Raw genomic sequence first — 27976 nt, forward strand, 5'->3', positions numbered from 1 at the left:
TTTCAGTTGTAATCTCTTTGATATACAATCATGTTATAGTGTAGTTTACTATCCATTATACTGCCTCCACACATTGTTCCCTTTCACCAAATACATTTAAACCACATACCACACGGTGACTGTAACTCAAGGCATGCATTTTATTTAGAACCAGAAGTCAAGGCTTTGTACATTATAAAATACTACTTCATCATTCATTCCAAAAATGCATTTATCATAACTTAAAAAACGGATAAATTCATCCTAAATTCAATATTAAATTGTTAAATTCAAAAAGGCAACTAATGATGATGATAGATACAGTGCATGTATAATAAATGTGAAACGTAAAAGCTGAAGGTGGTTGAGGGTACATCAGGTAGGCCTACAGTACAGTAGGTGTTAGTGTGGATGCCATGCCAGTCTGTGTCTGCTCTCTTGCAATCTTCTTATGGAATTGTTGTTTGGCTTGACAATGATAGCAATGGACTTGGCAAGAACACAAACTGATCTGGGACCAGGCAGTACCTGTTTCAGTCCGTTTGGTACAGTATTCATTTTGGCACTATTTTTTTTAGGTTTAGTCTAATCTTAGTCAGTTTGACAAAATTATAATTAAGTCTCACTCACATTTTGTTACTTGAATAATGATTTAGTATAGTTTTTTGTCAACTAAATGCCCTTTAGTCACATCACATTTGTATTGCCTCATTAACCTATAGTAAACATAAATCAGACTTCCATGTGCACAAACATACATAGCCTTGTCCTACAAACATATTTTTCTGCATAACATCCTATTGTCTTCCCAACAGCAGAAATATGCTAAACATATTTAAGAATTAACTGGCCATGTAAATTCCTAATACAGCCTACATAGATATTACACATTACATAAAAAACAAACAGACACACAAGCGCAGGGAGGTATGGTGGGAGGAGAGAAAGTGAGCGAGCGAGGCACTATCACGTATTGCCACAGTATGGGTTGCACCTCCGTTACATTGCTCTCACTGTTCCCCTAGACGCCACACTGATGTCAGGAAGTAGAAGGGGGTTTAATGACTTTAAACGGGAGCAAATGACCATTTCGCCCAGTGACGTAGTCGAGTCATTAAACCTCAAATCCCAATCGAGTCCCAAGTCCTCTGTGCTCAAATCCGAGTCAAGAGTCCCTACGGCTGAACTCCCGAGACCCAGTGCTCGAGTCCTGGTCCAAGTATTATGAGTCATATCTTTTGAACGGTAATCTCTCAAGTCATTTTCTCTGAGGAAAAGAGGCAGTCTTGGCTACGTTGGCTACAGAACCTGGCTATGAAATGCAGTGGGGAAAGTGGGAGGGTTGAGCGAGACTACAAATATCAAAGACAGCCTACTTTTCTAAACTCAAGGGAGCTAGCCTGTTGTTTTACTATTAAACTCAATGCTGCTATTGTTTTTCATTTCATAAAGCAGCTTGTGTTTCTTAACCAGGCAAAGGGTAGCTAACCAGAAGGCTGGTGGTGACTGGTTAGCTATGAGGAAGCAAGAGAGTCGCCTGAGTGATGAGGCAGAGTGGAGCTGGTCTGTCCACCCTCATCGCTTGCTCCCCCCCAGCTCACCAGGTGATGTAGGCTATGTGCCAGGTGTGGCAAGTCCTTCCCACTGCTAGTATTAATTGTGCTTATCACTGAAAAGCTCTCAATCTCTCCAAAAACTATTGTCCAGTCCACTTATCTGATTTTAGTCAGATAATTTATTCTCGTCCCGTTTTAGTCAACTGGAATGAAAAATCATTTTAGTTTAGTTCTAGTTTTTTCTGGGTCTATTTATTCAGTTATAGTCTTGTCAATTGCCACTGAAAAATAGGTGTTTGACAAATATTTGAGTCACTATTTTTGTTGACGAAATTAACACTGGTTTGGCGCCTACTAGTGAATACGACCCAGGTAGAGTAGGAAGGTAGCCTGGGTACCAGTCTGTGCTATCATCCCACTCCTTGACATGACAATGAGTGGCAAGGAGAATAATAGCACAAACAGACTGGAACGCAGGCTTGAAGGAAGGTGTCCAGGCATTAATAGTCTTGCTCCTGTTTGATGTTGATGTGTTGTTGGATGTGTTGCTGTCTCTGGGTATGGGGGACCTGGGGTGACTGTCTGGGGGGTCTGCCTCCTCCTCCGCGTCGGTCTGGGGCGTACTTCAGTACGTTGGCCATCAGGTGCATCACAGCAGACTCTGTGGCGTACGGGTGGGTGATCATGATGCTGTCTGAAATGTTCAGAGAGGAGAGAACACAAGATCAGTGGACATTCAATCGCATTAAAACGAGGCATCAACAAGGAATATGTAATACTTCTGCAGTAAAATGATCATCGTCACCATCATCGTCGTGGTCTGACAAAGACTTTCAGATCGAAACAGTGAAATGTACTATTGAGTCGGGTAACTCTTACCAATAATGATTTTGCTAAGGGAGTGTGTGAGAAAGCTCTTCTTGGTTCCTTTCCTTCCTTTCATGTTGAAGGTACTCATCAGTTCGTTGGTCATCAGCCTAAGAAGAGAAGAGTCAGTATTTCAGAATTCCAAAAGTGTGTGTGTGTCCAGTACCCACCTCTCCATCACCCTGGTGACATTTTCCCTCAAAGTGTTCCCACCGATCCTGCTCAGGAACTGTTTCTGAGCAACATACAAACAAAAACAACTTGTTATTTTGTGTACGTTGGGGTTCCAACAACACTGTCATTGTAATGCTATCTTATCACTCAATGCTCTGCAGATCCACGTACCATCTGGGCAGCTACCTCCGGAGGCTCTAGAACTTTCTCCAGGTTGGCCATGTCCTCGTGGGTTCTGCACACGTCAAAATGGAAATCTGTTCCAGAACTCCTAGAACCACCCCAGTGTTCTAGAACTCCCACCCTTCCTCCTAGATCCCACACGGACTGTCTGATGTCCACCAGCAGACCCAGGACCTGCTCCTGGAACTCTGGAGATGGAAGAGTTACAATGTGGTACAATGGAATCTTTATTGGTTCCCAGATTCAAATTAAACCTACACCTAGATTGAAAAGCATGCGAATGGAGATGGCTTTTAAATCCTGGAATAGGTGTAATCTGGGTCAGTGAAACAGGCCATTATGCATTTCTGTGTGACTGACCAGATTGATTAAATAAAGAGAATACTCACGGTCATTTGGAAGAGGAAAACTTTGGGTTGAATTCAGCAGGTTTCCCATCACATCCTGTCCACTACAAACACACAAAACATTTTTCAAAGGGAGGACACCTAATTCCACAGCACTTACATCAGAGTGTGTTCTTACTTCCTATCCATCTGCCTTGGCATTGGTAGTGCAAAGGTTACATTGTTCAGCTGCAGCGCATACCTTAGGAATGTTCCCTCTCTGGACTGAGAGGTTGGAAAAACAGCATCCCCTAAAAAAAGAGAGTGGAAATACCAAGGAAGTAATTCACATACAGTAGGTTTATGTATTCTCTTCCAACTATATACAATTGAGTAAAACTTGTAACATATTATTAACTGTATTAAAACCCTCCTATCTATGTATTATGGCCATTGAAATGTTAGCTATTAACAATAATATCAAAGGGGTTAGAAAAAACAAAAGGTGTCATTGTACGCTGATGACACTCCATTTGTCCTTTGAAGCCCTTATTGAGATGTCTAGTTTTTTTTTTGTTGAATATTTATATTTTTAAATGTGCAGTTTTAACCAGCCTTGTGTTTTTGGAAAATCTTCTAGAAAATGTAAATTAAAAGATATCCTGCTTATAAGAAAGGGTTACTGTGAAATGCATTATATAGATTCAAGATGAATGTTCTCATTAAAAAAGGATTTAATGCATAACTTTAATTATCCTAAGTGTTTTTCTTATCATAAGAATTGTTGTTTTAATAAGTCTTGAGTGACTCCCATTTTGTAAATAGGAATGGTGGCGTTATGTCACACAGTTAACAAAAATATATGGAAATGTCTGCTCTACCCAAAATTACAACCAACTAATTGCAGAATTACTGCAAAAATGTAAGAGGAAAGTGGAAGGGAGAAAAAGTAGGGAACTTGTCTACCGGCCCTGCATTAAATACAATAATTGGTTAAAGAAAATCGAGATAAACAAAAAAGTATAGCAGTTTCATTTAAGGACCAAAAATGTTACAGCTGTGCCATATAGATTGAGAAATAGTTGGGAAGAGATTTGACGTATCGATTTATGAACTGATACATAAAATGATGCCGGATTCAAAACTTAGAATTTTTATATTTAAATTATACAAAATTCTTGCAACCAATAGAATGTTATATATATATATTGGGGATACAACCTTCCCAGCTCTGCAGATTTCGCTGCGAAGAGACAGAATCATTAGATCATTTGTTTTGGTGCTGTCCATATGTAGCTTGTTTTTGGTCGCAGGTCCAGCAATGGCTGAAGAATTGTGACATTTACCTGGAGCTAACTATGCAGATAGCACTACTGGGTGATCTGAAAAGTCATAATCAATCGATCAATAATATAGTAATACTTTTAGCAAAAAAAAGTATTTTTAATTTACAATCTGTAGAAATTATGAGAATAGAAAGGTTCAAAACTTTTGTGAAACATCACAGCACAGTTGAAAAATATATGGGAAATAAAAATCCAACATGGATGGTGTTAAGAGATAGATGGGAGGGGTTGAATGGAGCTGAAGGTTGGAATATTAAGAAATAATAACAAGGCAACTAATGTCAAACATACTGTGTCTGTAAAACGCATCTAGATTCTGAACTTTAGTGAAAGAAATAGATGAGAGGTTGAGGTTAGAGGAAGGACAGGAGTAAAAACAAACAACATATAACTATTGTAAAATAAACCTGTGCCCATAAAATGTATATAATATGTATAAGCTGTAAGTAGAAGACTAAGCGTTAGGGGAGGGGTGGTAGAGTTAGAAAGTAATAAAGGAAAATATATATTTTTTAAAGGTGTACATATACAGTACCAGTCAAAAGTTTGGACACACCCACTCAAGGGTTTTTCTTTATTTTCTACATTGTAGAATAATAGTGAAGACATCAAAACTATGACATCACACACATGGTATCATGTAGTAACCAAAAAAAAGTGTTGAACAAATCAAAATGTATATTATATTTTAGATTCTTCAAAGTAGCCACCCTTTCTAAATAAATCACAGACAGTGTCACCAGCAAAGCAGCCCCACACCATCACACCTCCTCCTCCATGCTTCACGGTGGGAACCACACATGCGGAGATGATCTGTTCACCTACTCTGCGTCTTACAAAGACACGGCAGTTGGAACCAAAAATCTCAAATTTGGACTCATCAGACCAAAGGACATATTTCCACCGGTCTAATGTCCATTTCTTGTGTTTCTTCGCCCACGAGAGTCTCTTCTTATTGGTGTCCTTTAGTAGTGGTTACTTTGCAGAAATTCAACCATGAAGGCCTGATTCTCCTCTGAACAGTTGATGTTGAGATGTGTATGTTACTTGAACTCTGCAAAGCATTTATTTGGGCTGCAATCTGAGGTGCAGTTAACTCTAATGAACTTATCCTCTGCAGCAGAGGTAACTCTGGGTCATCCTTTCCTGTGGCGGTCCTCATGAGACCCAGTTTCATCATAGCGCTTGATGGGTTTTGCGACTGCATTTAAAGAAACTTTCAAAGCTCTTAAAATTTTCCAGATTGACTGACCTTCATGTCTTAAAGTAATGATGGACTGTTGTTCCTCTTTGCTTATTTGAGCTGTTCTTCTGTATACCACCCCTACCTTGTCACAACACAACGGATTGTCTCAAATGCATTAGAAAGGAAAGAAATTCCACAAATGTACATTTACCAAGGCACACCTGTTAATTGAAATGCATTCCAGGTGATTACCTCATGAAGCTGGTTGAGAGAATGCCAAGAGTGTGCAAAGCCGTCATCAACACAAAGGTTGGCTACTTTGATGAATCTCAAATATATTTTGATTTGTTTAACACTTTTTTGGTTACTACATGATGTGTTATTTCATAGTTTTGACGCCTTCACAATTATTCTACAATGTAGGAAATAGTCAAAATAAAGAAAAACCCTTGAATGAGTAGGTGTCCAAACTTTTGACTGGTACTGTACGTATATGCATTTATGTGCAAAAAATATATTGGGGATTGGAAGTGATGTAGCTTCCATCAATGTAATTATCTGCAATATTAAAGCTGATCTACCCCCCCAAAAACATGTAATAAAATAACCCTCCTATGGGCAACATTCACACAGGACCATTAGACAGCCTTTGTTTCTCCTACATGCGTCAGAAGAGTGTGGTCCCTCTATGAGGTAGCTCTCCTTGTTGAGTGAGTCGTCAAGGCTGTAATAACAACAAAAGAGACTGATCAGAACACATACAATGCCTCAAACTGACACAGAACACTTGTGTGACAAACCAATGGGAACACTGGTAGGATGTAGTGAAACTTACCCTCTGAGCTCAGACGGGTCCAGCTGAGGTTCTGCTTCTAGAGCTCCAGAACTCTCCTCCAGGGTACCCGATTTCGTCATCACTCTCCTCTTCAGAGGAGGAGAGTTTGATGATCCTGACACACCTTTGGATAAACAGGCAATGAGTACAGCCACAGAATTGTGTTCCATACATATGGCTAGTTTAGTGAAAGTGCAACACGGTGGCCCAATACATTCTCTAAGGATTCTGTCACCTGTGTGTATCCTTCCATCTCCACTGGGTCCTCCTTGAGGTATCTGATCAGTGCCTTTTGTAAAAGTTGATGGAAATCAAATGTTCGTCAAACACACTGTTCTACAGAAGCAATCCTGTCTATGTTAAGGCTGTCTCACACTGACCGGTAACGTGCCCCTCACCCGTCCTCCTCTTCCTCCTCCTCCTCTTCTTCTTCTGTGTGTTGGGCTCACTGTCTCCGTTGTCAGTGAGCTCATCACTGGACCTACTGTAGCCTTCACACTCTTCCAGAGATTCTGAAACCATACAGGGTAGCTAGATCTCAGATTCAGGCTACAGCAAAATTAAGGCAGTTCTATACAATTAAAAACATTACATCACACAACAGATTTCTCAACACATTAAGAGTGTAGCTGCAGCTGCCCTGAGAGCATTCTGAGAATTGGTAGTTTGGCACAAACAAAGTTAAAGAGGGATATGGGATCATGAAACAGTTATTCTTTCAGTCACTGGGGTGACACACTACAAGGAGCTTATTTACATTTCACATGTATTACTGCACTTGATTTTCTGAGAACTTTAGGGGAAGTTCTTTAATAAGGTATTTAAACATCAAACATAACCACTAAAAACGTAACATTGTATACATGGTAGGTAAGATGCTTCAGTACCTGAGAATAGTTTGACCTTAACAAGGTCATATGTCATCCAATTGGCTCCTGGCTTGTGTCTCTCTTTCAGAGCTTTCCTCCCATTGGCTGGAGGCCACAGGACCTTCCTGCCCACCACCCAGGTACTGGGAACCACACCCTCCACCTCCTCCTGGCCTTCCCTCCACACCGCACAGCACCAGAAGTCATCCGTGTTTTCATAGTCCTGGAACCCACATAGGAAGAAAGGATAAACATGCACTCTTTCATGTTTATTATAGTTATTACCAATGGTTTTTCATTTTCAGGTAGAACATCACATAATTCAGGCAGTTGAGGGGGTACGAGACCAGAGTAGTTGTTTGTTGACAACATCCTGTTCCCAGGATAGATTCTATGTTCTATTGTTCTACAAAGTTCTAGAGTTCTACATACTGAGCTTGACTAAATTAATATTTTAAGTCACCCGACTTAGCTGATTTTCAGCAGTTATGAAGCTCTCCCGCTTTGGAGGGTTGCTTCTTTCCGTTGAATCACCAGCTTCGCTCATTCACCCAACTTTTCACCTTCTAACATCTTCTTGACATCTAATGTTTTGAGGGACGACAATCATCCAAACCTCCACCACTAAATAAAAACGAAAAATCTGATGGTTTGTTTCAAGAATTCTGACATTTATTTACCAAAATACACAACACAACAATGTCCAAAACATCCCATTTACATCCAACTGCCCAATAACTAGTTTCATGCTTTAAAAATACAATAAGTAGTTTGGATGTTTATGTCCATTGACTTCCAAAATGTATTACAGAAAATTCTGTTTCAGTACTTGTAGGTGTAACAATGTAAAAATACCTTTTGACAATTGCTTTACATAGACAATGCCATTGAGGTAAAATGCTTGATTAGACACATTATTATAAATAGCTAGCCTAAACATTTTCAAATCATTTCCTACACCTGAAATGGATTTGAAATGGAGTTATAACCCCTATCCTGTACATTTTTACTTACACATCTACCGCATCTCCCTCATAGGCCTGGTAGGAAGGTTCTGTCCCTAGAATGTGTTACAAGGTGTCTTTTCACCTTGTTGGACTGACTGAAGCTCTTCCCACAGACAGGACAACTGAACGGTTTCTCACCTGTGTGGACTCTCAGGTGTACCGTCAGGTGTGCGGTCTGATTGAACCGTTTTCTACAGATATGGCACTGATAGGGCTTCTCCCCTGTGTGAATCCTCTGGTGACCTTTCAACCTCCCTGACGAGCTAAAGGACTTACCACACAAGCCGCAGAGAAATGGCTTCTCTTTCATGTGCATTTGCATGTGTGCGTTTAAATGGCCCATATGTCTACAGGGTTTCCCACACACCTTGCAACACAATGCTGTGTTGTGGTGATTTTGAAGGGACTGTTCCATGTGTAGCGGTATCTGTAGCGCCTCAAACCCTGACAGTAGTCCTTCCCCACCTTCCACCCCCATCATACTTACACTGTTCTCACTCTGTGCTGCCGAAAGGTCAAGGTTCACTGACGAAGAGAATGTATTGGGGTCACTTGACGGATCAAATGGACAAACACCCAGTCCTTCAGTCTCTGTTTTGATTGGTTTGGATGTTGAGCTGGACAGAGAGCCTCCCCCTCTACTCTCCCCGGTGTGAGTTTGGAACTGACTGACTGAGGCGTGTTGAGGTGGGTTCTGATCATAGTCATCGTTTCCATTGGAAGGAGTCAATCTAGACTGAGAGTCCGGTCCTCTAAACTGATTTTCCTCCATACTGGTCCTTCCCTCCTGTTTCTCCATAGTCTGCCTTGGCTCTGGTTCCTGCTTTTGCCCAATGCCTCCCTCCTCCTCAGATTCTACAGGAGCAAAGGGCTCTCGGTCTGAAAGTCAAGAAGGGAAAATGTAGTGTTGTTAGCAAAGCACCTTTACTTGAGCCATCACGACCTGCTACCACACAGTTCTGAGTTTGAGTAGCTAGCTATTGAGGAACAGAATACACAGAATGTACTGACAACTATGTTCTTTTCAAGGAACATTTTTCGTAGCCCGTTAGGAGAGCATTTTCCCTAAACCTTTTCCTAACCTTAACCTCAGTCTCCTAACCTGCTACGAAAAAGTCACTTCCGTATCGACGTGGCGTGAAAAGAGTGTTTCTCGATTTTCTAGGCATGAATGCTAACGTTAGCTAGCCGTCTCTCTGACTGCACTGCAGAAAACAAAGATACAGTAGCTACATTAGCTAACACGCCAAGCTAGCCACTGGCATATGACACAGTCATAGTTGGTTAGCTAAAACAAAGCACATTCATAACGGCATATTTCAGAACGAATACATAGCTAGCTATATAATGTGTGCTCATTATCCTCGTTAGCACAGTTTGATATTCAAATAACGTAGTTAGCTAGCTACATTACTAACCTGGCCATGGAATCCCAAACTTGCGTCTCAATTGATCATTCTCTCTCTTTCCCTGGATTATTTCTTCCTGGTATTCTAATATTGTCTCTTCCACTTGCTTATATATCTCTTGAGCGGCTAACATCAACCGTTCGGTCAAAAAGACATTTAGAAACTGTAATTTGGTCATTTTGAGGGTCGATGGCAGCCGGGGCACATCCACCCTAAATAAACACAATAAACCAAACGGTTTTGGAGAAGAATGTGACGCTTTCTGGTGACGCAATCAGAAAATGACTCGCGGTTACAGTATGTACATCTGCCGCGTTCAGAAACAACTGGGAACTCGAAAATCTGGGAAAAATAGTGGTGAATGGTCATACAACTCGGGAATCCCAGTCAGAAACTCGGGCATCTTTCTAGAGCTCCGCCTTCCCGACTTGAAAATCAACGACGTCATGATTTGAACTGGGGGGGGGTTTTCTCTTGAGTTCCCAGTTGTCTTGAAAGTGTAAAAGGTGTGAAATGGCAAGTTAGTTAGCGGTGGTGCGCGCTAATAGAGTTTCAATTGGTGACGTCACTCGCTCTGAGACATTGAAGTAGTTGTTCCCCTTGCTCTGCAAGGGCCGCGGCTTTTGTGGAACTATGGGTAACGATGCTTCGTGGGAGGCAGTTGTTGATGTGTGCAGAGGAGCCCTGGAAGGGGCGAGGAGAGGGACGGAAGCAATACTGTTACATTGGTGCCGTGACCTGGATCACTGGTTGCTGCGGAAAAGGAGGTCGTCAAAAGGGGGGGTGACTGTAACCAGTGTGAAATGGCTAGCTAGTTAGCGGGGTGCGCGCTAATAGAGTTTCAATTGGTGACGCCACTCGCTCTGAGACCTTGAAGTAGTTGTTCCCCTTGCTCTGCAAGGGCTTTTGTGGAACGATGGGTAGCGATGCTTCGTGGGAGGCAGTTGCTGATGTGTGCAGAGGGTCCCTGGTCCGAGCCCTGGAAGAGGCGAGGAGAGGGACGGAAGAAATACTGTTACAAAAGCACTATAACTAGAGAAACTAGGGCAGCTAAAATCAAATAATTGTATCATCTGAGACAAATCAATCAACATATGGATTAAAATAGTGTATTAATTGACACATCTATTCCAGCATGTACACTGAACAAAAATATAAACAATTTTAGTGAGTTACAGTTCATATCAGTAAATCAGTCAATTTAAATAAATTCATTAGGCCCAAATGTATGGATTTCACATGAATTGGCAGGGGCGCAGCCATGGGTGTGCCTGGGGGGGCATAGGCCCACCCACTGGGAAGCCAGGCCCAGCCAGTCAGAATGAGTTTTTACCACAAAAGGGCTTTATTACAGACAGAAATACTCCTCAGTTTCATCAGCTGTCTGGGTGGCTGGTCTCAGACGATCCCGCAGGTGAAGAAGCCGGATGTGTAGGTCCTGGGCTGGTGTGGTTACACGTGGTTCTGAGGCCGGTTGGGCGTACTGGCTTTACTGCTAACCTACAGAGCATTACATGGGCTTGCTCCTACCTATCTTTCTAATTTGGTCCTGCCGTACTTACCTACATGTACGCTACGGTCACAAGACGCAGACCTCCTTACTGTCCCTAGAATTTCTAAGCAAACAGCTGGAGGCAGGGCTTTCTCCTATAGAGCTCCAATTTTATGGAATGGTCTGCTTATCCATGTGAGAGACGCAGACTCGGTCTCGACCTTTAAGTCTTTATTGAAGACTCATCTCTTCAGTAGGTCCTATGATTGAGTGGAGTCTGGCCCAGGTGTGTGAAGGTGAACGGAAAGGCACTGGAGCGACGAACCGCCCTTGCTGTCTATGCCTGGCCGGTTCTCCTCTCTCCACTGGGATTCTCTGCCTCTAACCCTATTACGGGGGCTGAGTCACTGGCTTACTGGTGCTCTTCCATGCCATCCCTAGGAGGGGTGCGTCACTTGAGTGGCTTGAGTCACTAACGTGATCTTCCTGTCCGGGTTGGCGCCCCCCTCGGGTTCGTGCCATGGGGGAGGTCTTCGTGGGCTATACTTGGCCTTCTCTCAGGGTAGTAGGTTGGTGGTTGACGATATCCCTCTAGTGGTGTGGGGTCTGTGCATTGGAAAAGTGGGTGGGGTTATATCCTGCCTGGTTGGCCCTGTCCGAGGGCCGCAGTGTCTCCCGACCCCTCCTGTCTCAGCCTCCAGTATTTATGCTGCAATAGTTTATGTGTCGGGGGGCTAGGGTCAGTCTGTTATATCTGGAGTATTTCTCCTGTCTTATCCGGTGTCCTGTGGGAATTTAAGTATGCTCCCTCTCATTCTCTCTCTCTTTTTCTCTCTTTCTCTCGGAGGACCTGAGCCCTAGGACCATGCCTCAGGACTACCTGGCCTGATGACTCCTTGCTGTCCCCAGTCCACCTGGTAATGCTGCTGCTCCAGTTTCAACTGTTCTGCCTGCGGCTATGGAACCCTGACGTGTTCACTGGACGTGCTACCTTGTCCCGGAGCTGCTGTTTTCGACTCTCTCTCTACCGCACCTGCTGTCTCTAACTCTGAATGATCGGCTATGAAAAGCCAACTGACATTTACTCCTGAGGTGCTAACCTGTTGCACTCTCTACAACCATTGTGATTATTATTATCTGACCCTGCTGGTCATCTATGAACATTTGAACATCTTGGCCATGTTCTGTTATAATCTCTACCCGGCACAGCCCGATGAGGACTGGCCACCCCTCAGAGCCTGGTTCCTCTCTAGGTTTCTTCCTAGGTTCCTGCCTTTCTAGGGAGTTTTTCCTAGCCACAGTGCTTCTACACCCGCATTGCTTGCTATTTGGGGTTTTTGAGGCTGGGTTTCTGTACAGCACTTTGTGACATTGGCTGATGTAAAAAGAGCTTTATAAATACATTTGATTGATACTGCCAAATTCTCTAAAACGACTTTGAAGGCGGCTTACGGTAGAGAAATTAACATTCAATTCTCTGTCAACCGCTCTGGTGGACATTCCTGCAGTCAGCATGCCATTTGCACATTCTCTTAAAACTTGAGACATCTGTGGCATTGTGTTGTGTTAGAAAACTGCACATTTGTGCAACTTGTCCCCAGGACAAGTTGCACTCGTGTAAGTATCATGCTGTTTAATCAGCTTCTTCATGTGCCACATCTGTCAAGTGGATGGAATATCTTGGCAAAGGAAAAATGCTCACTAACAGAGATGTAAACAAATTTGAGCACACAAATTGAGAGAAATTAGCTTTTTGTGCATATGGAACATTTCGGGGATCTTTTATTTCAGCTCATGAAACATGTGACCTACACTTTACATGTTGTATTTAGATTTTTGTTCAGTATATGTGGTAGTCCTACCATAGAGATGTTTGGAAGTCCTACCATAGAGATGTATGGAAGGCCTACAACAGACATGTGTGGTAGGACCTACCACAGAGATGTGTGGTAGTCCTACCATAGAGATGTGTGGAAGGACCTACCATAGAGATGTGTGGTAGGACCTACCACAGAGATGTGTGGTAGTCCTACCATAGAGATGTGTGGAAGGACCTACCATAGAGATGTGTGGAAGGACCTACCATAGAGATGTGTGGAAGGCCTACCATAGAGATGTGTGGAAGGACCTACCATAGAGATGTGTGGAAGGACCTACCATAGAGATGTGTGGAAGGACCTACTATAGAGATGTGTGAAAGTCCTACCATAGAGATGTGTGGAAGGACCTACCTTAGAGATGTGTGGAAGGCCTACCATAGAGATGTGTGGAAGGCCTACCATAGAGATGTGTGGAAGGCCTACTCAAACTCTGAATCCCAAATAAACCCCTGGCACTAGATGTAGGTCAGAGAGGATTGGATAGATCGGAGAAGATTGGATAGATCAGAGGGGATTGGATATGTGCGGGTAACCCATTCATAGATGCTAACTAACTTTAGCAACTATTGAAGGTACTATATTCTTCTGGCCGGGGTAGTTTTGTTAGAGCTGCGAGAACGTGCTCTGAACGTTAAAACGCATTGCTTGGTTGTGGAAACATAAGGAACGTATCTTTCATATTAGCAAGAAATAATTTTCCAAAAATCTGAAGGTTAAATTACTACACACCTTTATAGGGTTCCCACACTGTCATATGTCAATGTTACAGGGCTTGTTTACAGACATAAGACCGAGGCGTAGGCCTACCTGTGCTAATTAGCTATTTACGTCTCAGAACACCTGTGAGGAAACGGAAGAAGGACGACAAACATGTTGTCACTGAAAAAAGTAGGCTGCAACTGTATTAAAACCAGTTAAAACAGTGTCACTAAGTGTATATTTTGCATTTGTGAAATTATTTTGATGTGATATGAAAGTAGAGGGCTATATTGTTTCTAGACCCGTACTGCAATTGGGAATTGATTCATGTTTAGATGGAGTATTTGGCTGTTTTGGCTGCCAGAGCCAATTAGCCTCTAAACTGAACATGTAAGGTCCTTGGACTATAAGGAGTAACATTATGTAGGCTCATTTAGTTGATTAATGGGCTAAGGTGCAGGTAGCTCCATCTTGATTTCATTGGGGATTCAGCTTCTCTGTGGTGGCTACTGTGGCTTCTCTGCAGTGATTACTGTGGCTTCTCTGCGGTGGCTACTGTGGCTTCTCTGCGGTGGCTACTGTGGCTTCTCTGCGGTGACTACTGTGGCTTCTCTGCGGTGGCTACTGTGGCTTCTCTGCGGTGGCTACTGTGGCTTCTCTGCGGTGGCTACTGTGGCTTCTCTGCGGTGGCTACTGTGGCTTCTCTGCGGTGACTACTGTGGCTTCTCTGCAGTGGTTACTGTGGCTTCTCTGTGGTGGCTACAGCTTACTTCTAGGTTCAGGATAGTTCATTTGTGTTCCAACAAACTAGGCTTTAAGTTGAACCGCTGTCAGATAATAATGCACACTAGTACTATTCAATCTAGAGAGCTGAGCTGTGCTTTTTAGGTGTATGGAGGAGGAAACACAAAACAATTTCGACAAGGTAATCAATTACTAGTTTATTAAAAAATAACATTTAGTACACAATGATACAACACTGTACAGTAATGTGTGTGGGAGCAGCGGTTTGCCAAAATAGACTGTGGGAAAGAGACTGGAGGGATGTCGGTCGAGTTAGACGGCCTACTGTAGTAGCCTCAGTCCTGAGAGGTGATAAAGGCCCTGTCTTGTGACAACCACAAGCCCCTATTGCCCAAGACCCTTGGCCTAAGTGATGGGGGCTACAAGGTGTCGAAAGCGTTCCACAGAGATATTGGCCCATGGTGACTCTAATGCTTCCACAGTTTGTTAAGTTGGCTCAATGTCCTTTGGACTGGTGTACCATTTTTGATACACACGGGAAACTTGAGTGTGAAAAACCCAGGAGCGTGCACCTGGCACCTACTACCATACCCCGTTCAAAGACACTTACATATTTTGTCTTGCCCATTCACCCTCTGAATGGCACACATACACAATCCATGTCTCAAATGTCTCAAGGCTTAAAAATCGTTATTTAGTCTGCCTCCTCCCATTAATCTACACTGATTGAAGTGGATTTAACAAGTGACATCAATATGGGATCATAGCTTTCACCTGGTCAGTCTATGTCATGGAAATAGTAGTTGTTCTTAATGTTTGATATACTCAGTGTAGACCGTGTCTTCAGAAAGTGTTCACAGCCCTTGGCTTTTTCCACATTTTGTTGTTACAGCCTGAATTTAAAATGGATTAAATTGAGATGCTGTGTCACTGGCCTACACACAATACCCAACAACGACAAAGTGGAATTATGTATTTTGAAATTTTTACAAATGAATAAGAAATTAGAGTCAGTAAGTATTCAAACCCTTTATGGCAAATGAGTTCAGGAGAAGAAATGTGCTTAAGTCATATAGTAAGTTGCATGGACTCACTATGTGTGCAATAATAGTGTTTAACATGATTATTTAATGACTGCCTCATCTCTGTACCCCACACATACAATTGTCTGTAAGGTCCCTCGGTTGAGCAGCGAATTTCCAATGCCTCGTAAAGAACGGCACCTATTGGTAGATGGGTAAAAAATGTAAAAGCTGACATTGAATATCCCTTTGAGCATGGAAAAGTTATTAATTACACTTTGGTGGTGTATCAGTACCAGTCACTACAAAGATACAGGTGTCCTTCCTAACTCAGTTGCTGGAGAGTAAGGAAACCGCTCATGGATTTCACCATGAGGCCAATGGTGACTTTAACCTGTCACAGTTTAATGGCTGTGATAGGAGAAAACTGAGGATGGATCAACAACATTGTAGTTACTCCACAATACTAACCTAATTGACAGATTGAAAAGAAGGAAGCATGTACAGAATAAAAAATATTCCAAAACATGTATCCAGTTTGCAATAAGACACTAAAGTAAAACTTTAAAAAATGTGGCAAAGAAATTCACTTTATGTCCTGAATACAAAGCATTACATTTGGGACAGGTCTAACACAACACATCACTGAGTACCACTCTTCATATTTGTAAGCATGGTGGTGGCTGCATCATGTTATGGGTATGCTTGTCTTCAGCAAGGAGTAGGGAGTTTAGGACAAAAACAAATGGAATGGAGCTAAGCACAGGCAAAATCCTCGAGGAAAACCTGGTTCAGTCTGCTTTCCACCAGGCACTGGGAGACAAATTCACGTTTCAGCAGGACAATAACCTAAAACACAAGGCCAAATCTACACTGGAGTTGCTTACTAAGAAGACAGTAAACCTTCCTGAGTGGCCGAGTTACAGTTGACTTAAATCTGCTTGAAAATCTATGGAAAGACTTGAAAACAACCAACTTGACAGAGCTTGAAGAATTAAAAAATAAATAATGTGCAAATATTGTGTATTTAGCCAAGTTATTGGCATTGTAGATTTGTTCCTTGTGTTATTATTTTTCTATTATTTCTTTTTTTTTTCTTTGCAATTTCGGGAAGGGACCGACCATAAGTCAGCATTTTACTGTTAGTCTACATCTGTTTTTTACCAAGGACCCGCCAGTCAGCATTTCACTGTTAGTCTACATCTGTTGTTTACCAAGGATCCGTCTGTCAGCATTTCACTGTTAGTCTACACCTGTTGTTTACCAAGGATCCGTCTGTCAGCATTTCACTGTTAGTCTACACCTGTTGTTTACCAAGGATCCGTCTGTCAGCATTTCACTGTTAGTCTACACCTGTTGTTTACCAAGGACCCATCAGTCAGCATTTTACTGTTAGTCTACACCTGTTGTTTACCAAGGATCCGTCTGTCAGCATTTCACTGTTAGTCTACACCTGTTGTTTACCAAGGATCCGTCTGTCAGCATTTCACTGTTAGTCTACACCTGTTGTTTACCAAGGATCCGTCTGTCAGCATTTCACTGTTAGTCTACACCTGTTGTTTACCAAGGACCCGTCAGTCAGCATTTCACTGTTAGTCTACACCTGTTTTTTACCAAGGACCCGTCTGTCAGCATTTCACTGTTAGTCTACACCTGTTTTTTTATGAAGCATGACAACATTTTTTAAATTTGATATAAACTTCTAAGGGACAGACTTAGATTAAGTTTCAAGTTAAGTTTTTATTGTAATGTGCACAAGTACAGTGAAATGCAGTAATCAATATCAGTAGTACTATAAAGTAAAGTAGAACAAAAACATGACAAATAGAAATAAAAACATAAGAAAGTAAATAAGCTATATACAGGGTCATGTAATAACTTGCTGGTAAACTTAATTATTTTTCCCGCTAAATGGAGTGTTATTACATTAACTGGTGATTAAACACTTTTTTTGTGAATGTAATAACTTCAAACCAATCATGTAATAACATACCAAAATCAATGTTTTATGTACTACTTCCCTCAATTTTATGCACATACCACCACCCACTGTCAATTACAACACAAACATACTCCTGCACATCATACTGGAATACTCATACAATACACTCACAGCATCCATTGAAATGTACACACATGCACACACACACACACACACACACACACACACACACACCACACACACACACACACACTTGGGTAACACTTTACTTTATTAATCAAGCTTATTATTATTATGTTATCTGGTGATTATTACTTTTCAAACAATCATGTAATAACCAAGATCAATGTCTTCATGTGTTATTTCCCTTACTTTGATGGACATGGAATAGTTTTTAAAAAATGGCAAAACACATCAATCTGGCACTCCAGGCGGGCTCAAGCAAACACTCAAAGTACTTTGAACAATTTCAAATCTGGATGGCAGATCTGGCTGGCACCAGGGCAATTGGTGTCAATTTAACATGTTGAGTAAACTTGTCTGAAACCTGAAGACTGGCATTAGCTCCACAATCTAGAACCTTGGCTTCAACTCAGCAGAGGCTATCAAAGTATTGTGCTGTGCAGAACTAACCCAGCAACAATCCAAGCTCAATCCATCCAGATAGTTCTACTATAAAATAATTGATAATAATTTAATGAAAACAGGACCTTTTGTTTTGAAGATTACATACGATTGATGTTTAATCTGGTATGATGTTAAGATGACTGATACTGAAACATTAATGAAGGGGATTATGAATGATGTTATCAATGGAAATATATACTTTGGTATTGCCAAAAGCACACATACTGGTATATATACCCAGGACCCACACACACACAGACTCAACCTGCATTACAAACACACACACAGGAACACACAGGCATATGACAACACACACACACACACATATTCAGGCAAAATTGTATTTCAAAATAAAAGTCTTATTGTATAACTGAAACATGTTTTTTGTTGTCACCCTAGCCAACTCTATGAAACACCAAACACAGAACAGGCTTGTAGCATAACAGGGTAAGCCTTGCCCTTGTAGCAAGCAGTTAAAGGGTAAAGTGCCTAAGTCATGGTCACCAAGACAGAATGGGATAGCACCTGAAAAGTGATGTAGGTGTTATGCAACTTATTAAACTAAAGATTTATGTAAACTCCCTGTGCTAATGCCTATGTAAAAGCTGAGCAGGGTAACAGTCTTGTGGCCTGCAGTAGACCTATGTTAGACACCAGTCTGTCCCATTAGTGCTCTGACCTGGATAGGTATCTATAAAGGAGGTGAAATGGGTGGTGGAGTGTAACCAAGGTAGTTCTGTAAACCAAGCTTGTTCCACCATTGGGGTGCCAGAGCAGCGAACAGTTTTGACTGGGCTGAGCGGGAACTGTGCTTCCGCAGAGGTAGGGGGGCCAGCAGGCCAGAGGTGGATGAACGCAGTGCCCTTGTTTGGGTGTAGGGCCTGATCAGAGCCTGAAGGTACGGAGGTGCCGTTCCCCTCACAGCTCCGTAGGCAAGCACCATGGTCTTGTAGCAGATGCGAGCTTCAACTGGAAGCCAGTGGAGTGTGCGGAGGAGCGGGGTGACGTGAGAGAACTTGGGAAGGTTGAACACCAGACGGGCTGCGGCGTTCTGGATGAGTTGTAGGGGTTTAAGGGCACAGGCAGGGAGCCCAGCCAACAGGGAGTTGCAGTAATCCAGACGGGAGATGACAAGTGCCTGGATTAGGACCTGCGCCGCTTCCTGTGTAAGGCAGGGTCGTACTCTGCGAATGTTGTATAGCATGAACCTACAGGATCGGGTCACCGCCTTGATGTTAGCGGAGAACGACAGGGTGTTGTCCAGGGTCACACCGAGGCTCTTAGCACTCTGGGAGGAGGACACAATGGAGTTGTCCACCGTGATGGCGAGATCATGGGCAGTCCTTCCCCGGGAGGAAGAGCAGCTCCGTCTTGCCGAGGTTCAGCTTGAGGTGGTGATCAGTCATCCACACTGATATGTCTGCCAGAGATGCAGAGATGCGATTCGCCACCTGGTTATCAGAAGGGGGAAAGGAGAAGATTAATTGTGTGTCGTCTGCGTAGCAATGATAGGAGAGACCATGTGAGGATATGACAGAGCCAAGTGACTTGGTGTATAGCGAGAATAGGAGAGGGCCTAGAACTGAGCCCTGGGGGACACCAGTGGTGAGAGCACGTGGTGCGGAGATGGATTCTCGCCACACCACCTGGTAGGAGCGACCTGTCAGGTAGGACGCAATCCAAGAGTGAGCCGCGCCGGAGATACCCAACTCGGAGAGGGTGGAGAGGAGGTTCACAGTATCAAAGGCAGCAGATAGGTCTAGAAGGATGAGAGCAGAGGAGAGAGAGTTAGCTCTTATATTACGATGTGGTAAGATCAAGCTCTGTAAGCATATGAAACATTTAATAAATAAGTTATATTGTTGAACATTCAGAAACAGAGTTACCTTTATTCACAAAGGACATTTACATATATCCGGAATTTGATAATAGATGATAAACATAATATACAGACAGAATGTATCGACAAAGAATTGACGAATCCGCACACTATAAACAGCAAAACCTCACAGGTGGTGACGACATGTTAAACTGCTCTTAAATACAAGTAAAACTAAATGCATGCTCTTCAACCGATCGCTGCCTGCACCTGCTCGCCCATCCAGCATCACTACTCTGGAAGGTTCTGACTTAGAATATGTGGACAACTACAAATACCTAGGTGTCTGGTTAGACTGTAAGCTCTCCTTCCAGACTCACATTAAGCATCTCCAATCCAAAGTTAAATCTAGAATTGGCTTCCTATTTTGCAACAAAGCATCCTTCACTCATGCTGCCAAACATACCCTTGTAAAACTGACCATCCTACCGATCCTCGACTTCGGCGATGTCATTTACAAAATAGCCTCCAATACCATACTCAATTAATTGGATGCAGTCTATCACAGTGCCATCCGTTTTGTCACCAAAACCCCATATACTACCCACCACTGCGACCTGTACGCTCTCATTGGCTGGCCCTCGCTTCATACTCGTCGCCAAACCCACTGGCTCCAGGTCATCTACAAGACCCTGCTAGGTAAAGTCCCCCCTTATCTCAGCTCGCTGGTCACCATAGCAGCACCCACCTGTAGCACGCGCTCCAGCAGGTATATCTCTCTGGTCACCCCCAAAGCCAATTCCTCCTTCGGCCGCCTCTCCTTCCAGTTCTCTGCTGCCAATGACTGGAACGAACTACAAAAATCTCTGAAACTGGAAACACTTATCTCCCTCACTAGCTTTAAACACCAGCTGTCAGAGCAGCTCACAGATTACTGCACCTGCACATAGCCCATCTATAATTTAGCCCAAACAACTACATCATCCCCTACTGTATTTATTTATTTAGCTCCTTTGCACCCCATTATTTCTATTTCTACTTTACACTTTCTTCCACTACAAATCTACCATTCCAGTGTTTTACTTGCTATATTGTATTTACTTTGCCACCATGGCCTTTTTTGCCTTTACCTCCCTTATCTCACCTCATTTGCTCACATTGTATATAGACTTATTTTTCTACTGTATTATTGACTGTGTTTGTTTTACTCCATGTGTAACTCTGTGTTGTTGTATGTGTCGAACTGCTTTGGCCAGCTCGCAATTGTAAATGAGAACTTGTTCTCAACTTGCCTACCTGGTTAAATAAAGGTGAAATAAATAAATACAAATAATAATTCCCATCAAGTGACGTTCCTCCAGGGGAACATGACACAACGTCTAAAGAAAATCCTAAAAACATCCATGGGGACATCCCCGGGACCAACCAGGAACTAGACAAAAACCTCCAGGGGACCATTTCATGATGTCCCAGGGACATCCTAACTCATTACTGTTCACAGGGAACTATTGCAGATTACATATTTAATACATGTTTAATACTAGGACCATATTATATATACACACCATATAAAGTGCTTTTAATTCCAGGAGAAGCCTTGATCTGGGTCTGACAAAAACGTCTGTTACACTTCCAAACAACGGGCCATTATTAACAGATCTTTACTATAGTGAATACACAGGTAATAGCAAAATTAAAGGAAACACCAACATAAAATATCTTAATAGGGCGTTGGGCCAGCACGAGCCAGAACAGCTTTAATGCACATTGGCACAGATTCTACAAGTGTCTGCAACTATATTGGAGGGATGAGACACCATTCTTCCACCAGAAATTCCATAATTTGGTGTTTTGTTGATGGTGGTGGAAAACGCTGTCTCAGGCACTGCTCCAGAATCTCCCATAAGTGTTCAGTTGGGTTGAGTTCTGGTGACTGAGACTGCCATGGCAACTGGTTTAAATTGTTTTCATGCTCATCAAACCATTCACTGAACACTCGTGCTCTGTGGATGGGGGCATTTCCATGGTAGCCAAAATAATGGCCTGCCCAGCATTTTTTTACATGACCCTAAGCGTGATTGGATGTTCTTTGGGTAATTAACTCTGTTTAGTTGTCTCACAACACAATGCCACAGATGTCTCAAGTTGAGGGAGCATGCAGTTGGCATGCTGACTGCAGGAATGTCCATCAGAGCTGTTGCAAGAGAATTTTAGGTTCATTTCTCTACCATAAGCCACCAACACCATTTTAGAGAATTTGGCAGTACGTCCAACGGGCCTCACAACCACGCCAGCCCAGGACCTCCACATCTGGCTTCTTCACCTGCGGGATCGTCTGAGACCAGCCACCTGGACAGCTGATGAAGCTGTGGGTTTGCACAACCAAATTTCTGCACAAACTGTCAGAAACTGTCTCAGGGAAGCTCTTCTGTGTGCTCGTCATCCTCACCAGGGTCTTGACCTGACTGCAGTTCGACATCGTAACCGACTTCAGTGGGCAAATGCTCACCTTCGATGGCCACTGACACGCTGGAAAAATGTGCCCGTCACAGATGAATCCCAGTTTTTTGGGGCGTCTTGTGGGTGAGCGGTTTGCTGATGTCAACATTGTGAACAGAGTGCCCCATGGTGGCGGTGGGGGTATGGGAAGGCATAAGCTACGGACATCGGACACAATAGCATTTTATCCATGGCAATTTGAATGCACAGAGATACCGTGATGAGATCCTGAGGCACATTGTCGTGCCATTCATCCGCAGCCATCACCTCATGTTTCAGCAAGATAATGCACAGCCCCATGTTGCAAGGATCTGTACACAATTCCTGGAAGCTGAAAATGTCCCAGTTCTACTATGACCTGCATACTCACCAGACATGTCACCCGTTGAGCATGTTTTGATTGGTTTGGATGTTGAGCTGGACAGAGAGCCTCCCCCTCTACTCTCCCCGGTGTGAGTTTGGAACTGACTGACTGAGGTGTGTTGAGGTGGGTTCTGATCATAGTCATCGTTTCCATTGGAAGGAGTCAATCTAGACTGAGAGTCCGGTCCTCTAAACTGATTTTCCTCCTTCCTGGTCCTTCCCTCCCGTTTCTCCATAGTCTGCATGGGCTCTGGTTCCTGCTTCAACCCAATGGCTCCCTCCTCAAGTTCTATTGGAGCGGAGGACTCTCGGTCTGAAAATTAAGAGAGGACAGTGTTATGTTACAAGTAGGGGCGTAACAGTTCACCAAACCCACAGTTTGGTATGTATTGAGGTCACAGTTCGGTTCGGTTTCGGGACAGTGGGAAAATGAAATACCAACAATTACTGTAGTTAATTTTTGTTTATTTGGCAAAAGACTCCAAACTAAAAAGCCCCCTTTTTGTGGTCCAAGTCCAGCTTCTGTGACAGTGTAACCGATGTGAAATGGCTAGTTAGTTAGCGGTGGTGCGCGCTAATAGCATTTAAATCAGTGACGTCACTCGCTCTGAGACTTGAAGTAGGGTTTCCCCTTGCGTTGCAAGGGCCGCGGCTTTTGTGGCGCGATGGGTAACGATGCTTCGTGGGTGTCAGTTGTTGATGTGTGCAAGGGTCCCTGGTTCGAGCCCAGGTTGGGGCGAAGAGAGGGACGGAACCTACACTGTTACAACAGCATTCACAATGTTCCTGGCATTGTCTGTTGTGACAGGGATTGTTATATTGGGCCTCTCAAGTAGAGGTCTTCACGGGTCCAAAAAGGTTGTACCTGTTCTGAAATGTACCTGGGGCTTTCCTACCCGAACCCGATATACATACATTTTTCAATATAAAGATCTGTTTCCAAACGGACCAGAGGACAACTAGACCAGTTCCATATAGACCTGGTCGGATCCAGACCCGATACGAGTGAGGGAAGCAGCAGAAAAGTCAATTTGTTAGTGACTTTATAAACCAGAGCAGATAAAGTGAGAGGGAGAGAGCAGGTGGAGGAGGGGCCTTGTGGTGTGTGTACTGTGAGCGAGTGACACGGAAAAACAAGGAGGGAGGAGGAAAAACAAGGAGGGAAACAGTAACCAACCAACCATTCCAAGCTAGCAGATGGCGATGTTGATCTCGTATTGATGGTTTCATCTTACCATCCAACGCAATGTATGCACCCGGCAAAATAAATCTTATTCCCTGTGGACTGGTTCGTACCTAAAACATTCTCCATTCAGGCTGCAAAGGTGTCAGTTTTCTCCTTGGAGAGGAGCCAGAAAATCCCTTTCATCCACAGGGTACTTAGAAGGATGATAGACACTTCTACTTGACATCTTCAGAGTCTTCACCTTCACATTTCAAAGTAATTCCATGTTTGCTTCACGCATTATATAATCCTGTAAAATAAAGTACATTTTGTACATGCTCTCTGTTTTCTCGATCTTTAAATTAGTAAAATGTTGCATTAGATAGACATTTTAGGTTGACCTGATGAAAAATGATTCATATATCTTTTGGTTTTGGTGGTCATACTTGCTGTAGTCTGATCTTTTTGGAGCAGACTATGATCTATTAATGTTCAGGGTAATTCATGTTCATACATTACCAACATTAGGGGGCAGGGAGGAAACTTGCCAGAAGTGAATGTGGGTAGTACAGCAGTAGCTAGCTTACTAGAATGTATGGGTGATTCATGTCATTGCCCTACTATATACATTTCAGTGGGTAAGGAAATGTTCAGCCTATAATTAGCTAACTAGTTCATTTATAACGAATACATCGATTTGATATGCTAGCTGATTTCGAGTTGATAGCAAGCAAGTTATTAAAGTTATTAGCTGGCTGGCTTTCTATGGGTTGAACAATTCTAGCTAACGTTAGCAATGCTAGTTAACTTTAGTTGCTACTTGCTAGCCACAATATTGTAACATTTAACAGGTTGTAGTTGTCGAATATGCCACTCGTTTTAGTGTAGAAGGGTTGTTACAACGCTTTGAAAATATGTGTGATGATTTATTCATGACGTTAGCGGCAAACGATGCCCAAAGGTTTGTACTAGCTAGCCTCTGTGTGTGTTTGCTAATTCCGCAAGAGCTGGCTGGGGCAGACATACGTAAAACAATAGATCATGATTTGTTTCGTTTGAAACAGGGATATACAACCAGCGTAGGATGCCGCCTTGAAGTCTGAGTCAAGGACATAGAGTCAAGTCAAGGACATGGAGAGGCTGGTGTTAGCAGCATCCAGCTGGTGTGAGGAAGTAGTCCTTGTGGTTGTTGTGCACACAAAGGCGAGAAGAACCTTTGAATAAAATATGCGTTTCCATTAGTATTGAACAGGAAGGCTATCAAATAGATACTGTGTAACAACTGTGTGGCCTATGCTTTGGATATAGCCCCCCCCCCCCTATCCCATCCTCTTATTGGGATGCCAGATCACTTATGTGAGGCATATAATTACAAGTTCAATATTGGTATAATTTTCACACCACATATACACTGAGTGCACAAAACATTAGGAACACCTTCCTAATATTGAGTTGCACCCTCCTTTTGCCCTCAGAACAGCCTCAATTCACCCGTGCATGGACTCTACAAGGTGTCGAAAGCTGTCCACAAGGATGCTGGCCAATGTTGACTCTAATGCTTCTCAGGTGTGTCAAGTTGTCTGGGTGTCCTTTGGGTGGTGGACCATTTTTTTATACACACAGGAAACTGTTGAGTGTGAAAAACCCAGCAGCGTTGCAGTTCTTGACACACTCAAACCTGTGCGCCTGGCACCTACTTCCATACCCCCGTTCAAAGACACTTAAATATTTTGTCTTACCCATTCACCCTCTGAATGGCACACATTCACAATCCATGTCTCAGTTGTCTCAAGGTTTTACTCTTGTCCCCTCCCCCATCTACACTGCTTGAAGTGGATTTAACAAGTGGCTTCAATAAGGGACCATAGCTTTCGCCTGGATTTGCCTGGTCAGTCTATGTCATGGAAAGAGAAGGTATTCCTAATGTTTTGTACACTCAGTGTATAGTCACATGCATTTAGCATATCTTACCTGGATATGGTCGCATCAGGTTTACCCTCAGAGGGAATGCCTCGTCTCCCACGATGACATATGGGCTTCGGTGTTTGGGTCCTCGGCAAGCACTCCGAACTTACTTCTCCCTCCCGACCATATGCGCCCACGTTGATCATGGTGAAGCGGTACTTTGCATCGCAGACTGCAATCAGGATCATAGAGAAACATCCCTTGTAGTTGTAGTACTCGCTGTCCGAGTTTCCCGGAGCTCAGATCCGCATATATTTTCTGTCGACAGCTCCTGTATAAAACGAATAATTCCAACGATCCGGAAACTTTTGCCACAGAGGGATCGGCAACAAAATCCACCTTCAGGACATGCCTGATAACCTGGCACACTTCCGTGACAATGCACAAACGGTCAAGATTCCTAGTTTCGAAGCGATACTTTTCTGTGTGCTGCCACTCGTCAAAAACCCAGATTCTGGTTCATGGACGAACATGCCATTTTATCCTTTGTTTTTATTTATCCTCCTGAGTAGTAAACGCAGTTCAAGCTCTTCTAATTTGTGGAGACATGTTTGCTGCTGAAGCTAGTTAAATCCTTAATCCTTAAGTAGCGTTGAAGTGATATTGTTTATTAGTTTACTCCAACTAGGGAGGGGTGGTAGGGATTGCGGGGAATAATAAAGGAAAATATATATGTGTATATATGAGGGTATGTGTATGTATGTGTATATATATTTACCCCAAAAATATATGGGGGGTTGGAAATGATGCAGAGAATTAAATTGATGGAAGCTACAATCTATCAGCAATAGTAAAGCTGATCCACCCTCTAAAATGTTTTAATAAAATAAAAATAAACAATTGCGTCGTTTTGGCAGGCAAGATAAATCCTCCCCCCTTCTAATTTCCTTAATTTTGTGGCTAGAGTCAAATACTTTCTATAGAACAAACTTCACGCCAGGATAGGCAACCAAAATGAATAATTCATGTGTTTGTGTTATATTAAACATAGGAGGGAGTAAAATGTAGGCAATCAATAAACATTTCAGATCAACTACTAGTCGAATAAGACATGGGAGAGATTACGAATTTTGTCAAAGAGATTTATTTATAGACTAATACACTTGAAACAAATAGCCAAACCGAAAACTGCAGACGTTACTAGTGCCTCCCCCGCGATCAAATCGACATAAAAAAATAAATAATGAAACGCAGCCTAAAGTGATAAGAAATCTCAACTAGGAAGCAAGTCGTAGCAATGAAGCAGTGAGAGCCTTCACGCGAAGATAATGGGTGGTGCGGTTACTCTGGCAGGGGGGAGATTTTCGGCACCAGAAACTTCACATTTATACATCAGGTGAAATATGTCTAATTTTTCTGTGGTGGAACGCAACTGCGACCTGAGCAAAAGTACGCATTGCTCCAAAAACTCCGACTCCGCCCATGCTCACACGTCGATCGACGGAGTGACGTCTGTGACCATACGTCATACCCATCGTCGACGTCTTAACGCAGATGCGGGGGCAGGTTAGCTAGCTAATATAAATTAATATTTCAAATAAGATATCTACAGAAGACCTGAGGACGTTATCCTCGCTAGCTGTCTACTGTTACTAACCTGGCCATGGAATCCCATTTCCGTGCAGCTTGCGTCTCAGTTGATCATTCGCTCTTTCCCTGTATTATTTCCTCCTCGTATTTTAATATGGTCTCATATTTATTGGGCAAGTCAAATATACATTTAGAAACGTTAACTTCGTCATGTCGAGGGTTGCTGGCAGGGCACAACAATCCAAATAGTTTGTAAAATAAGAACGAATGTGACACAATCAGAAAAAGTTAGTTACCGTAAGTACTTAAGAACATGGGGCAGCAGAAATCAAATAATTGTATCATCCATCCGAGACAAATCAATCAGCATATGGAAGAAAAAAAAAGATTTGATACACCGACACATTTATTCCAGCATGTGCGTGGTACTTATACCACGAATCCCAAAATCAACCACTAGCCCCTCAACGTTTTTATCTCAATCGCTTCATT

At 42.8% G+C, this 27976-nt stretch overlaps 1 protein-coding gene across 6 annotated transcripts; it reads right to left on the bottom strand.

Annotated features, from left to right (window-relative positions):
- Positions 1 to 126: 126 nt before the first annotated feature.
- LOC115207369 (uncharacterized) lies at positions 127 to 27733 on the bottom strand. 6 transcript variants are annotated; one of them, XM_029774397.1, is made up of 15 exons: positions 27552 to 27733; positions 25961 to 26126; positions 22855 to 23137; positions 8816 to 8921; positions 7340 to 7544; positions 6833 to 6964; positions 6688 to 6741; positions 6453 to 6576; positions 6280 to 6341; positions 3348 to 3396; positions 3149 to 3210; positions 2748 to 2947; positions 2573 to 2637; positions 2415 to 2512; positions 127 to 2229 (listed from the first exon to the last, which is right to left on the bottom strand). In XM_029774397.1, the coding sequence occupies exons 2-15, from the start codon at positions 25974 to 25976 to the stop codon at positions 2036 to 2038; spliced, it is 1650 nt and encodes a 549-aa protein (XP_029630257.1). In that variant the 5' UTR covers positions 25977 to 26126; positions 27552 to 27733; the 3' UTR covers positions 127 to 2035. The 6 variants fall into 6 exon arrangements, with proteins under 6 accessions (XP_029630257.1, XP_029630258.1, XP_029630256.1 ...); XM_029774398.1 differs by lacking the exons at positions 25961 to 26126; positions 27552 to 27733 and adding an exon at positions 24121 to 24616; XM_029774396.1 differs by lacking the exons at positions 22855 to 23137; positions 25961 to 26126; positions 27552 to 27733 and adding an exon at positions 9747 to 10139 and having other exon boundaries at positions 6851 to 6964; positions 8816 to 9207.
- Between the last annotated feature and the right edge of the window lie 243 nt (positions 27734 to 27976).

The sequence above is a fragment of the Salmo trutta genome, chromosome 14 (assembly GCF_901001165.1).
Source record: "Salmo trutta chromosome 14, fSalTru1.1, whole genome shotgun sequence".
Lineage (NCBI taxonomy): Eukaryota > Metazoa > Chordata > Actinopteri > Salmoniformes > Salmonidae > Salmo > Salmo trutta.

Coding starts and splice junctions, on each gene's coding strand:
- LOC115207369 (XM_029774395.1), bottom strand. CDS start 9,915: ATGACCAAATTACAGTTTCTAAATGTCTTTTTGACCGAACGGTTGATG. Junction 6,965..7,339: donor TAAGGTCAAACTATTCTCAG/GTACTGAAGCAT, acceptor GTATGGTTTCAG/AATCTCTGGAAGAGTGTGAA. Junction 6,342..6,452: donor GACCCGTCTGAGCTCAGAGG/GTAAGTTTCACT, acceptor TTGTTATTACAG/CCTTGACGACTCACTCAACA.